The sequence below is a fragment of the Pungitius pungitius genome, chromosome 2 (assembly GCF_949316345.1).
Source record: "Pungitius pungitius chromosome 2, fPunPun2.1, whole genome shotgun sequence".
In the NCBI taxonomy this organism is placed as follows: Eukaryota; Metazoa; Chordata; class Actinopteri; order Perciformes; family Gasterosteidae; genus Pungitius; species Pungitius pungitius.
This window is the reverse complement of record NC_084901.1, coordinates 21,256,681-21,269,534: the sequence shown is the minus strand read 5'-3', so window position 1 is coordinate 21,269,534 and position 12,854 is coordinate 21,256,681. Positions and strand designations below refer to the sequence as shown.

The 12,854-nt window shown below is 42.4% G+C and overlaps 3 protein-coding genes across 3 annotated transcripts; all 3 read left to right on the top strand.

Annotated features, from left to right (window-relative positions):
• Nucleotides 1-2,968: 2,968 nt before the first annotated feature.
• On the top strand, nt 2,969-5,146 carry si:ch1073-303k11.2 (LRRN4 C-terminal-like protein). Its single transcript, XM_037462400.2, has 2 exons — nt 2,969-3,273; nt 4,075-5,146. Exon 2 carries the CDS (start codon nt 4,077-4,079, stop codon nt 4,869-4,871), a length of 795 nt encoding a protein of 264 aa, XP_037318297.2. The 5' UTR covers nt 2,969-3,273; nt 4,075-4,076; the 3' UTR covers nt 4,872-5,146.
• A 383-nt stretch (nt 5,147-5,529) lies between these two features.
• Nucleotides 5,530-7,380, top strand: tstd1 (thiosulfate sulfurtransferase like domain containing 1). Its single transcript, XM_037462401.2, has 4 exons — nt 5,530-5,628; nt 6,587-6,715; nt 6,898-7,060; nt 7,225-7,380. Exons 1-4 carry the CDS (start codon nt 5,616-5,618, stop codon nt 7,277-7,279), a joined length of 360 nt encoding a protein of 119 aa, XP_037318298.2. The 5' UTR covers nt 5,530-5,615; the 3' UTR covers nt 7,280-7,380.
• Nucleotides 7,381-7,986: 606 nt separating this feature from the next.
• zgc:195212 (DUF4554 domain-containing protein) lies at nt 7,987-12,790 on the top strand. Its single transcript, XM_062558696.1, has 13 exons — nt 7,987-8,007; nt 8,145-8,316; nt 8,765-8,818; nt 8,896-9,017; nt 9,131-9,214; nt 9,300-9,355; nt 9,478-9,549; nt 9,754-9,962; nt 10,518-10,649; nt 11,575-11,727; nt 11,812-11,933; nt 12,313-12,423; nt 12,665-12,790. The coding sequence occupies exons 1-13, from the start codon at nt 7,987-7,989 to the stop codon at nt 12,788-12,790; spliced, it is 1,434 nt and encodes a 477-aa protein (XP_062414680.1).
• Nucleotides 12,791-12,854: the final 64 nt, after the last annotated feature.

Here is a 12,854-nt window from a genome sequence, read left to right as displayed (position 1 = left end):
AATAACATTAGGACACGTCACAGTAAGAATCTTACAATGAGTAAATTAAATATGGCTGAATTTTATTCAGCTGCTTCAGATTCAGGGTCCTCACATTTTTTTATGCTGGCTCAGCATCACACTGTGAAGAATAACAGGTGCAGCTGGGGAGAACCAAGTCACCGTGAAGGCTTTCGGTAACACCTGGGTTTTATCGGTCAGTGCCCCTGTTACTCGATTATGGTGCTGTTCCGTAAATGTTGATTGTGATCTAGTCAAGTCTTCACAGGCTCTCAGCAGCCCAAACTTCAACTGTCCCGCTTACACTGTGTGTTTTATATTGTGAAATCTATTTGAGATGCGTCATAAGACCACACCAATGAATATCAACATGTGGTTGCCATAACATCATCGTTTAATCCACTCCAAGTTGTAATGAGTTGTCATTTATGACATTATTGGACACACAAAGGGGCATTTAGCATCAATCAACCTTCACAGAGATTCACTTAAGCAGGATGGATTTTTTTTAAAATCTCCTTCTGTTGCTGCGGGGTTTCTGTGATTACCAGCCCACTCTCTTACTTCTGCTTGTTCATGACCAGAATTTGCAGTGGCGGCAAGAATGTGGGTCCTCGTCATCAGATGAGCCGCTTTTATAATCCCGTCTGCTTCCAAATAACCCCTCGCAGTGTTTTGTTCAAAGCTTCAAATAGCTTCACAGTCATGGTTGTAAGACTTCCCTGAGATTCCTTTTCAAATGTAGTTGAGGTCAAAGGTCATTGGGAAGTAGCCAATAGTAGTGCTTCCTGTTTCAATTGGAATACTTCAACTCCTTAGAGAGCCGTGGGTTGCAGAGGGAATGAGCATCTGTGAGAGGCCCACACATTTCACAGCTTGAGTCACACTCTGAGGCTCCACAGACGCCTTGACTGAGTGAATTTGAAAGTAAAGTGTATTGATTTTAACTCGCTGAACAGGCGGGGGAATTCCTGCAGTAAAACATTAGTAAGTTATTGAGGCAAGAAATAAAAGTGTTGTTTCTTTACAGGACTTAGGGGAAATGATAACGCTATCTACAATCAGATGATGGTGACGAGATTCGGCAGGTTGTCTGAGACACATGTCCAGCAGCCTGCTAAGACATGCTGAGGTGGTGGGAGAGAGACACCGCAGTGACAGGCTAGATATTACATGGAGTATGACTCACGCGACTTCTTTTATTCCTTGAGGGGCTCGGAGCCACAGATTGGCCAAGACTTTAGCATGTCTGTAAATATTTCACATGGTTGTTTGAGTTCGCCTCTTTCTTGTCCTCTTCCCTGATTTTGAAGTATGAGCACATTCACAGAAATAGCCTCCTCCAGAGGATTGCTAGTAATATTAATAGCTCCATTGATCACAGACTAATTCTGTTTACCCCCACACACAACCGGACATCGCTGCGCCCCCACTGATCACTGATGTGACGTTTGAAACACTACAGTGTAAGTGTAATAGAGATATTACTTTTATATTATCAATATGCTGCCTGGAAACGTGACAAAATCACTTCACTTCCAATAGGTCACAGCAGCCTAAAGAATCTAGTAACAAGCAGGCTGTTGGGACTCATAGGCTCCTCACGTTGCAGAGCATTGAGACAGACAGGCGGGGGGGGGGGGGGGAGATTGTTGTCTCACGCAGCCAAAACAACCTGAAGCCTGAAGCTGGAAAAACTGAGGGTGGTTGATACACATCTACATCCTTTGAGAAACTATTATATGGATTTTGAAATCTTCCTCTGCTTTGTGTGGCATTATAATCCACAATAACTAAAGACTATAAATTCCTACGAGCAACAATATTGATGCTTTATTTGTAAACTGTGGATTCAGTCCGCTCCACCAAGTTCCTTCTCTTCATTCACCCCATCTTTTCCTTCTTTGAAAATATCTGCCTCGAATCAGACAGCCCGCACGAGAAAAACAACTTCTGTGTGTCATCCAGACAGGAGACAAGATCCTTCAGATGGGACATGCAACAACCACCGAGAGGCTGTATTATAAGAGCTTGGAGCGACAATGAGGAGGAGCACGTGAAAACACGTCTTTCAATTCACAGGCGCCACCTTTTCCAATCAACCACACGTGGTAATTAAAACAGAACTTGAGGCTCTTCCGCCAAAACCTCCTTAATGAACAACATATTTTACCATTCACGTAGACCGTCTCAAGATGTTCAAGATAAGAGCTTCATCAAGGCCTATATATAAGCCTCTCCTCAGTCTGTTCAAAATTAAGTAGATTTTGGATCTTTATCATCGAAACAGTGTATAAATCTCAACTTCATTTCCTGCCGTACACTTTATGTGGTAGTAAATTTAAGCCTGACCTTGGTGTTTGTTCATCTGCCTGCGATTTACTGCCTTGATTACATTTCTACATGTTTATTTTTCTTAACTGTGACCTGTTGGTTTTGCTCTTCCAATATTTCCTTGTGTACCTTTAATGTGCATGCGCTTGACTCCGCTTGAATTGAAATCAAGCCACTTATTCTGCCTGGGTACTTTTCCTCTCATCAGTGCATGTTGTTGGCCCTTTCGATAAGAAACAACTTGGCGTTTTTGCCAGCTCAACCCCATAAAAGGACCAGAAGAGAAAGCCTTTCATCATTCCCCTCCAGCTTGTCACAATGGGGGCTAAAAGAAGTGGTGGGGGTGGAGGGGTCCATAATAAATAGACATGCATGCATTCCCGACCCCCCACTCGCGAGTTTTTAGTTTCCACAAGAACATCTGCAAACTACGCGGGAAGTTTAGCCCTTAACGAGGTAATCAAAAACAGGCCACTGCACCTACGGATTACACACATACTGCAACAAGCACAAGCCTGCCTGCCTCCCGCTGCCACCCAGCAAATCAACATGCAGAGCGGCACGAAGGCACATGGCTGCCCTGCAACCCCCCCCCCTCCACTTTCCTCCCAGACATTCACACAAAAGCACCAAAGAGAAATCCCAAACAATCAAAAGAGCAACAACGGGCCACTGGCGGGCTGAGGAAGAGAACGGGCCCATGAACCGAGAAAGGAGGAGAGAAACAAAGAGGAGAGCGAGGGATGTAGAGCTCGGAGGAGTGAAATGGGAGTGAGAGGCACTGAGGGGAGAAAACAAGGGGGTGTTGAGGAGGAGGGGAGATTCTGAGGCGTGCGACTTAAGACGGTGAGAGCGGAGGACTGTGTTTAGTGCAGGAGGGCAGCAGACGGAGTGCGATCCAGAGGAAATCAACTTGAAACGTCCACCGCCATCAAACAGGTAGAGCATTCTGAAGACTTTTCTTTTAGTCACTTTGGTCCCGATGCCAATTTGTGCGTTGGGAGGAAAACCCCGGAAAGGTTGGATGTTTATTCTCAGAGATTTAGTTGTCCAGTTGTATTTACGGACGTGACAAACAGCATCTTCTTTTCAAGCATAAACAGTGTTCTTTTCAAACACAAACCAGAAAGTTTAAAGTTAAAATGCAGTCACATGTTCACGCAGAACTCATCTGGCTTGGTGCCAGAAGAAATCAGACGTCCTGATGGGCTGAGGGCAATAGTTGTATTTCTTTCTTCTAGCACTCAGCATTTATTTATCTTAAGCTGTTTACAAGATGGAAACCAGAACACCGCAAATGTTTGATCAACCAAGTCAAGGAGTCAGGAAATGAGCCTCTCAATAAAGAATAACTGTTTAAAGACCGACCTTCTCAGCAAACTTTTGTTCTCATACGTCCTGTTTATTATTGTTACTGTGGATCCTCCTCGCCCTTGCTTCATTTTGTATGGTATCGTAACCAAATTCAGTATTTTGGTTTCTGTGTTTTGAGGATGAAACCACTATATATCAATTACTTTAGGTATTAAGATTTTCATTACTGGCCTTTAGGTTTAATAATGTCTTACAAGGTAAAAAGAGAAGCAATGGCCAATGAAGACGTACATCCTTTCTGAGACCGACTGGATGAACACAGTATTATCGGTGTTAGTGATCTGTTTAGATCTATTTTCTGTATTGTTTTTGCAATAACGAAAATGTTTAGAATTCATCCTTATCACTTGTCACTTCTTTCCATAGAGATGACATCACTGCGTAAGAACCTGGGCGTGCTTCTCCTTTTTCTGAGTGCCTCGCCTCTCTTCCACGCGAACCCCTTCACCCAGGCTGCCTCTAACAGCACTCCCGGCCCTCTTCCTCGCATCATTTACATGACTGACTTCAGCTCAGATGACAACTACGACGATGACGACGACAGCGACGACAGCAGCCCCCCTCCTCCTCTGAAAGTTCTGGACTCCGCGAGGACCACCTTACTCGGACAAAAGCCGCAGCTCTGCCATTACAGCCCCTGCTTGGAGAATCAGGAGCCCTGCGCCAACATTTCAGCAAGGAGTGGGTGTCTCTGTCCCGGGGTCAGCACGGCCGACGAGCCTCCGCATGCACCGCGCATCAAAGTGCTGCAGCCAATTAGTGGAGGGGATGACAGAGGGAAGATAGAGGTCCAGTGGTGCGCTCCGTCTTCTGTGGTGTCTGGGTACAGAGTGTTGATCGAGGGAAGCGAAGTCCTGGAGTTTCAGGACGCTTCACGACGAGGTTTGGTCGGATCTCTGGAAGTTGGCACTAAGGTGTGTGTGGAGGCGGTGAACAGGGCGGGACGCAGCACCCCCTCAGATTTCTCCTGTATGCGGTACCACCTTCCCGAATCTTCTGGCTATAAACTTTTGGCTGGGGTTATAGGAGGAGGAGTTGCCATCCTTCTACTTCTCGTCATAGCAGCTGTGGTCCTCTGGAAGCATCAAATGCGTAAAAAGGCCAAGAGGGACTCTGCTGATGGACTAGGGAACCCTTCTTACAGCAGAGGTGGGACTCTGTGATGAAGACTAGAGATCATCCCGGTCACAATGAACAATCCCTGGACACACTTCCCCGAACATTTCAAGGTTGTGTTATGATTCATTATAGAATAGAGTTGTTTTTTTTAGGTTTTAGTAGTTATAACTGCAGTTTATTTGCTGGCAAATTGAACCTGTAGATTTATTTTAGTGTTTTTTTGTATTATAATGGGTACATTTAATGTTAGATATTTTTCTAAGATGTAGGTACTGAAATTTACTGAAGGTTATTTTAATAAAAACAATCTATAAAAGCGTTTTGTTTATTTTCTTTGCTTCAATAACAGTCCCATGGGTTATGACATAAAGCAGGGTGAAAAATGCAAAAACAACATAATGTGTCTCAGTCATAGTAAATTGTACAAGCTATAAAAACAGCCTTTATGTGCATTGGTATCAAGGCAGTCAGAATTGTGAGTTCTTTTAGTTTTATACTTCAAGTACATTTTACTGATAATTTTAGTTGAATTTCGTGTTTTTTGTCCTCCTTTCTTAAAAAATGAATACATATATTTTATAAGTGTTTGAATGACATTAACTTGACATCTTTTATTTTGAAAGCCATGTAAAAACACACCTAGTAGGAAGTTTATTTTATTGGCTAACAACGAGAGAAAGTCCCGCCTTTCTTTGGCGGCTAAGCCAATGATTGGCTACTAAACAATACGAGGAAGAAGATGCACATCTTGCTAATTGTGTGTTGGATCAACGTCTCCTTCAAGCAGAATGGCGAGCTCAGGTAAGTCTCATTTATCTTTCTTGTTGTGAGAGAGAATAAATGTGAGAATATATGATTCTGATTTATGAGTTCCGGAAAACAAATTAAAACCCTATTGTTTTCGAGAAAGTTCAGTTTAGTTGCCTTGTTAGAGTAAGTAAGTTAATATCTTATAACTGTGGTAAGGTGACGTTAGTATTAACTTTAGTGTCTCTACCTTTTTAGTTAATATTGTTATTTCATTAAGTTAACTATCGTGAGCACATATTTTCCCAACTTATAAATAGGAAATGAAGAAGGAATCCCTTGTTATTCGTTTCTTGACGACGAAGAATGACTCAGCAAATCACTAAGGAGCCTTTCCTCATCCCCGGGGAAGCCAAATAACTAACGTTACTCATTGAAGCAGCAAATTACAAACCACTTTCATATTTCTCTCTCAAATAGAATGCATGTCGTAACCTGCCACTCAGTATTGTTCCTTTTAAACTTTATCAGTCTCTTTCTCTCTCTCACACACACACCCTGCCTGTACATAAAAATATAACTGCCAACATGAGGGAGCAATGTTCTGGATAGGAATGTAATGTGAAGGTGGAGGGGACATTAGGAATTTAAAAACAATCTGCATTGCCCCATCATTTCCCAACCTGGATGTAGACCTTTTTCAATCATTATCCAAAGCAATTACGTCTGATTTGCTCTCATGATACCGTTTGAAATACCTCAACTAAAGATAACTTTTAACATCTGACACTAGAACTTTATTTTTTCTCAGATTCATTATTTGTATTCCTCAATACACAGTGAGCTAAAAAGTATTTGTTGTCAAGTATGTTACACATACAAGTAATTTACTATTCACCCTAATAACTACTTAATAAATATATTTTTTTAATGTAATTGTTATAACTTGCATGGGAGGTGCAAACTAATCGTGCTCTACAAAGCCTTCGTGTGTTTCCTCTCTCATTCCCAGTCACCAAGGAGATCTCCTTTGAGGATCTGAAAGCCCTGCTGGCAAAGAGCAAGAATCTCCTTCTGGTTGATGTTCGCACTAAAGAGGAAGTCGATAAAGGAAAAATTCAAGGATCCGTTCACATCCCACGTGAGATACTTTAAAATTCATCCACGCTGTTGTCCAGTGTTCAGACTTTATTTATTTTCCCCTCAGTATTACTAACCATTACAAAGAAAAGTGTTATGTTGGCTGAGGGCCATCGTCTATATTTAATCTTAATCTTAATCTTAATTTTCTGCCTTCCTCTCTTGCTCATTATATTCACTCAGTTGATACAGTAGACGCTGCTTTTGCAATGGCGCCCGAACAATTCAAGTCCAAGTACGGAGTAACAAAGCCACAGCTGGATGCGCCTGAGCTGGTGTTTCACTGCCAGTTGGGTCGGCGAGGGGACATGGCCACGACCAAGGCCCGCCAACATGGATACGTAAAGTAAATGCATCATCGGTTGCTCTACATTACACAAACCCTTCGCGTAGTCTTATACGCATCAATCAATGTGGTCTCCACCCAGTAACATAGCCTCTTGAGTTTTGCTGTCCATGTATTTTATTTAAATTGCATTCATGTTTTTTTCTCTCTGTCTTCTGTTCCAGTGCACGCAATTATGCCGGGGGATACAAGGAGTGGTCTGAGAAAGGGGGAAAGTGATTTCTGTTAAGGCTAAATCTGTTTTTAGATCATTAATGTCATTTTATTTAATATTTATGAATACATGCAAATTAAATAAATGATATCTTCTCACATAAGTGTATGTGTGGAGATTATTTCAGACAGCCACAGCTGGAAAAAATCTCAACATGCTTAAAGAAATGTACGCTGGTGGAATAAAATGAAACCCACAATGGAAAAAAAACAACACAATGTACAGATGAAAAAGGAGACTCAGGGACTTTGTTAAAACCCGGTCAGGTGTAATGACAGCAGGAGGCGGGCACCACTCCACTGGCACCTGTGAAGAAGCTGCTGAGCCGGAGGAACCACATTCCCTGGGAACACAGATCGTTACAAACGGGCAACTGTGTGATGTGCCTTTCTTATGGGTTTTCATTTCTTTGACATTTCGTATTTACTTAATTATTTTAACATTTATCAGGTTTGAATGATCTGATCAGATTTTCGAAATTCCTGGCTATTTATATCATTTAAGGTGCTTAATTCCATAAGTGTGTTATTAAGACTGCTTCTCTGGCATCATCATGATTTCCTGGAGTTCTCACAGCTCTAATATTGTGTGAAGAGAAGCTTAAATATATAATTACAATATTTAAGAGGGAGGCCTTCCGCTGTGCACGTGCGCAATCAGAAAGCCTATTCAGCCGCTACTTAAGACTTAATGGAGGTTGCATTTGCTGAAGATGCTTGAAGAAATACAGCAGGTAAAGGTTTTTAATAATCGCAATTTTAACAACAAACATAACTCTCTTTTTCAGTTCCATCTCTGCTCTTAACGTTATCTATGGAAACAATTTAATATTTGAAGCTAGCTAGAGCGTATGTCTGGAGTTAGCTTTAGCTTCAGCTAGCTAAACCAGATGTTGTCTGCGTTTATAATGAGCAATTTCAGGTTTTGCGATGGGTCATGCTTTTGGAAAAGCAGACACAGCAGCAGCGTTTAACTGCAGGAGGGCTTCTGATACTTGTGTGGACCGACACCGGAGATTCTCTTCACAGTATAAACTGCGCTGGTAAGTTTAAAGAAACTCCAGCTAATGTTAAGCAACGACAACATCTGAGCTGACGTCGCTACACCCGCAGCATGAAAACCAAAGGGTCATTAAAGTAGAGTAACATGATCCAAAGGGCAGCGTCGCGAATTTCAGATCGTTTCCATCAAAAAGAGCAACGCTATTTTTAGTAAGCATCCATCAGAAAATATTCAGACAATCAGTAGGACGTGGCCCAAAACACAGTAGTATCACAGAAATCCGACCCAAATGTATAATCCACCCAAAGCAGATCACCACAGATATAAATATGTCATAAATAAATGACACGAGTAGTGATGCGTTCATTTGTTGTAAATAAAACTAAGATTTGGATGAATACATGTTACTCGCCAGCAGCTGTTCGCATTTTGGGACATAAAGCACTCACAAGCAGGTGTTATAACATCGCTCACAATCTGTGGTGCAGTGGCAGCTGCTGGTCCCTGGTACTCAGGATTTCAAAGGAAAGTACTCCAACCTGGTAAGTACACACGCAGCCAACACAATCACACCCATCTGCCAGCAGCTGTGCATCACCCGCTCCTTTGGCCACCTTAGTCCTGACTGACCTGAAGGAGAGCATGTCTGCCTGTACGTGGTCGGGTCCTCAGGCCGACCCCGAGGAGCTGTGTGCCTTCACCGACATGCACGGTTCTCTCAGATTGCTGCTGTCTTTTCAGGTGAGGACCACAGGAATCCTTTATTGCATATATATGTATATGTGTGATCCCAGTGGGCATGTGCGTATCTATATATGAGAGTCATCTCTTGTCTATGTCTCTGCTCTGTACAGATGAAAGATGCGCGACTTTTCGGTCCAGGGTGGTGCGCTCAAATGGAGGCGTTCCTGCACTCATTCAGCTTGGCGAACGCGAGAGTGCGAAAGGCTTCCACACCACGTATCCACCATGTGTTTGTAAACTGGCAGCCAGATAATACTTTACTTATCTTCTTTTTCACAGATAAATATACACTTTAAATTCAAAGTCAGTCAGCAGATCTTCCAGCGAGACTTTAGGTATGAATGCTAACTTTGCAGGCCGACCTTAAGCTTCCTTTTTCGGTCAATTTAGGATTTCTTAAACCCCCCCCCCCCACCCGTTTTTATGAAGTGGTAACGATGTGTTCATATTATTGCAGAGCAAAGATCAAGCGTAGAGTTGCCTGTCCAAACCGACCAGCGCTGCTCTTGGATGTCACATGTGAAGCACAGTCAGTAAAGCTGTTTTCAGCATCAAATCTGTTTTACTTTCTCTAGAACATTACTAGGAAGGAGTCTGTAGCTACGGATGTGTAACCATCTGACTTATTTTCCCCTGTTCATGCAATAAAATAACAAATACACTGGTACATCACGTGTCGTACATATAAAGTGACTCTCTCTCTCTCTCTCTCTCTCTCTCTTTGGGTATAAAGGCCTCCAACGTGTGTGAAGAAAGGTTGCTGGTGTCATGGAGGACACCCTGACCTCGGGGGCACGTTGCCACTAAGTATCCCACCTAAGGCCATGGACCATGGCCTGTTTGGGGAGCTCAGCGTCCAGCTTGTTACTGTCTTGAGCCCTTGTGTGCTTCAGTACCCCAATCTGGCAACACAACTCACTGACATACAAATATCCTTTTCTGGTCTTATCATGAGTCTGCGTGTGGTTTTTCACAGGCACGGCATCTGTAAGGGTGGCCAAGCTGTGGAACGATTCTATGCTGGTGGGCTCAGGAATGCGGCCTTGCGTTTTTTTCAGGTGATGCGGTTCGTTTGTCTCGACCCGAGGATGACTTCCAGTGGACACTGGGACAGTTTTTGGTGCGGAAGCAGCAATGAGGGTCTACTCCTCCACTGCTAACTTTGAATTGGGAACGAGTCGGTGCTCCAAAGTCTTGTTCTCAAAGGATCAAATAGCTTTTAGATTAAAAAATCCAGTTTATTTTCTTACCTCAGCGCGGCCGGCGAAACCCAGGCATAACCAGGGTGTGATGGTCGGTTTGGGAGAGAAAAAACAGGGACAGACACAGTTCCCCTCAAGCTACGTTCCAACTCCAACTGATAAACTTTGGGTGACAACCAAAACATTGAAATCTGACATCTGGGGAGAACTCGGACTTGGACCGATGCTCATACGTGTCGACTCAGTTGAGGTGTTTGGGGCATCTGATTTGGATTAGTCTTCCTTGACATCACAGGTGTCCAGGTGTTGGTATGCGGCCCCAGTAATGTTCCTTTCACGGGCCCCTTCACGCTCCTCCAGAACCTTCCTGCTCATCTGGACTGTGAGGATCTGGGCCTGCTTGGCCTTCACTGCTCCTCCGTTAAAGGTAGACAACAACAACTCCTGGGAACAACACGTACTCATTACCATTTTGATGTTATGTAATTTTAAAGTTAAAAAGCCCTGGACGGTCTCATAAAGTTATTTGAAGCATTCGATTGGGCCTGAGTTGAAGACTAATTTCAACCACCTGTGTTTGTAGGAGAATGAGCACACAGGCCTGGCCTAAGGCTGCCTATAAAACATTTAATGTATCACAAAAGGCCCATCATTTGAGTCACATGGAAGCAGAGAGAACAATGGTCTTAGAAAGAATAACACACATACCACACTGGAGCAAAACCCTTAAAGGGACTTGGGCTCCGACACTGTCTGCTAATTTGAGCCCCAGCAGCACAGCGATGTGTGTATCCTATGAAATATGGCCACATGCAACCAATTGAGATTACGATCATTGTGAACGGAGTTTTGATGGAATAAGTAGTTCTGCATTCAAAACACAAAAGCATTCTGACAGCAGAGATTTTGTGTTAAGAGTTTACAACAGAGGGCTCTGTTTATAATTAATTAAGCTGACCGCGATACAATATCCTCTGTCTTTGGCCACTAAAGAGAAGATATGTGACACATCTTAAGACTTATGAGGTGCATTCCGAGTTCAATGTGGTTGTTACTTTACAACCAAAAACATTTCTTGTAAAAATCAGTTGACTCAAGTGAATTCCGGTTTTTAAAGTACTGTCGTAAAGCCAAATATTGTAATAATTATTTGCCAAACCCTAAAGGTGCGTCTTCCATTGCTGCAACGTTATGTGCAAGTTGTGATTAACCATCTGCTGTACTAGTGTGCTTAGAACAAGTGGAGACTTGCAGTTGAATCTGTTCAAAGTTAACACAGTCAGAAATAACTATCTTTTCCTTTAATTTCTATTAAAGTTACTATGTTAGAAACATGTTAACATTTGCTGCAGTGAACAGGGGTGACACTTTAAACACAGTAGAGCGAGAAAACAGTGAGGCTCCAGGGCAAGAAGGGAGTCTTCCCACAATGCAGCAGAGTCTCCTGCTCTACCTCTTCCTGCAGCACAGTGACCCCTTCAGCCACCGGCTCTCTGATCGCATGGGTGAGAGACAGCTGCACGTGCACAGGCCCAAAATCATTTTTTAAGTCATTCTTCCTTACATTGCTGTATGTGATCCTCACACAGCCACAGAGGTGCTGATAGAGCACCACCTGGAGGATATCCTGAGCAACAACAGGCAGGCGGTTACGACAGCCCTTCAAACGGAGCTGAGGAACTCGCTGAAATCCCAACATCACAGAAAGAAGGCAAGCCCGACACACTGTAAATGCCAGGGAGAAAATCATTTATTTGATCTTGTGGGTTTTTTAAAATAGTTTTGATCATTTTATATCATTACCTCAATAATGAATTCACCAATAAATCCAGGAGAATGGGTCAGCATTATTTTGAAAATCAAATCATTGTAGAAAGATGATAGACATTTGTAGGTTTCTAAATAAGTTGCTGAATTTCTCTGAAAATTATAATATCTTTGGGTTTTTGCCTGTTTGTTGGGCAACATTTAAAGATGTGACCGACTTTGTGACGTTATGATATTTCATTATTAACTGGGTAAATATAATCAATAAATAAATAAAAACAAGTTATTCATTTGGGTTTTAATACTGTATGTTCGGTTTAAAGGATCAAGAGAAGTTGCGTTCGGCTGCTGAGGTGATTCTCAGTTCAACCATCAGTATTGTGAGCTGCAGCAGCAACATGGCCTTCAGAAAAGCCTGTCTGAACAGCATGAAGGTTTGAATTATTATTATTTTTAAATATGCATGTGTATATTATATATATATTCATAGGTAATTCTAATATATGTCATTCACTTCGACTCACATTTTAGAAAGAACTAACTGGTCAAATGAAATTTGAATATGTGCTAAACTGATGGTACATTTGTTACTTGTTAATTACAGGGATGTATATCGATATGTGTTGATAGTGTCACAGAGGACAAATGGCCATCCTTAATATATGTGTTTGTCAGGTGCATGACACTCACAGATTATCAGCCTCCCTCAGTGAATCGCTGAAGAGGGTGACATCATGGAAATTCATCCCCAAGTGCAGGTGTTACTCAGCTCAGGCGAGTGTGCTGTTTGTTGTTCCCTGATACCAACCAATTACTATAATAGCATCACTTCAGCTTTCAGACATTTGATTTTAATCCACAATCT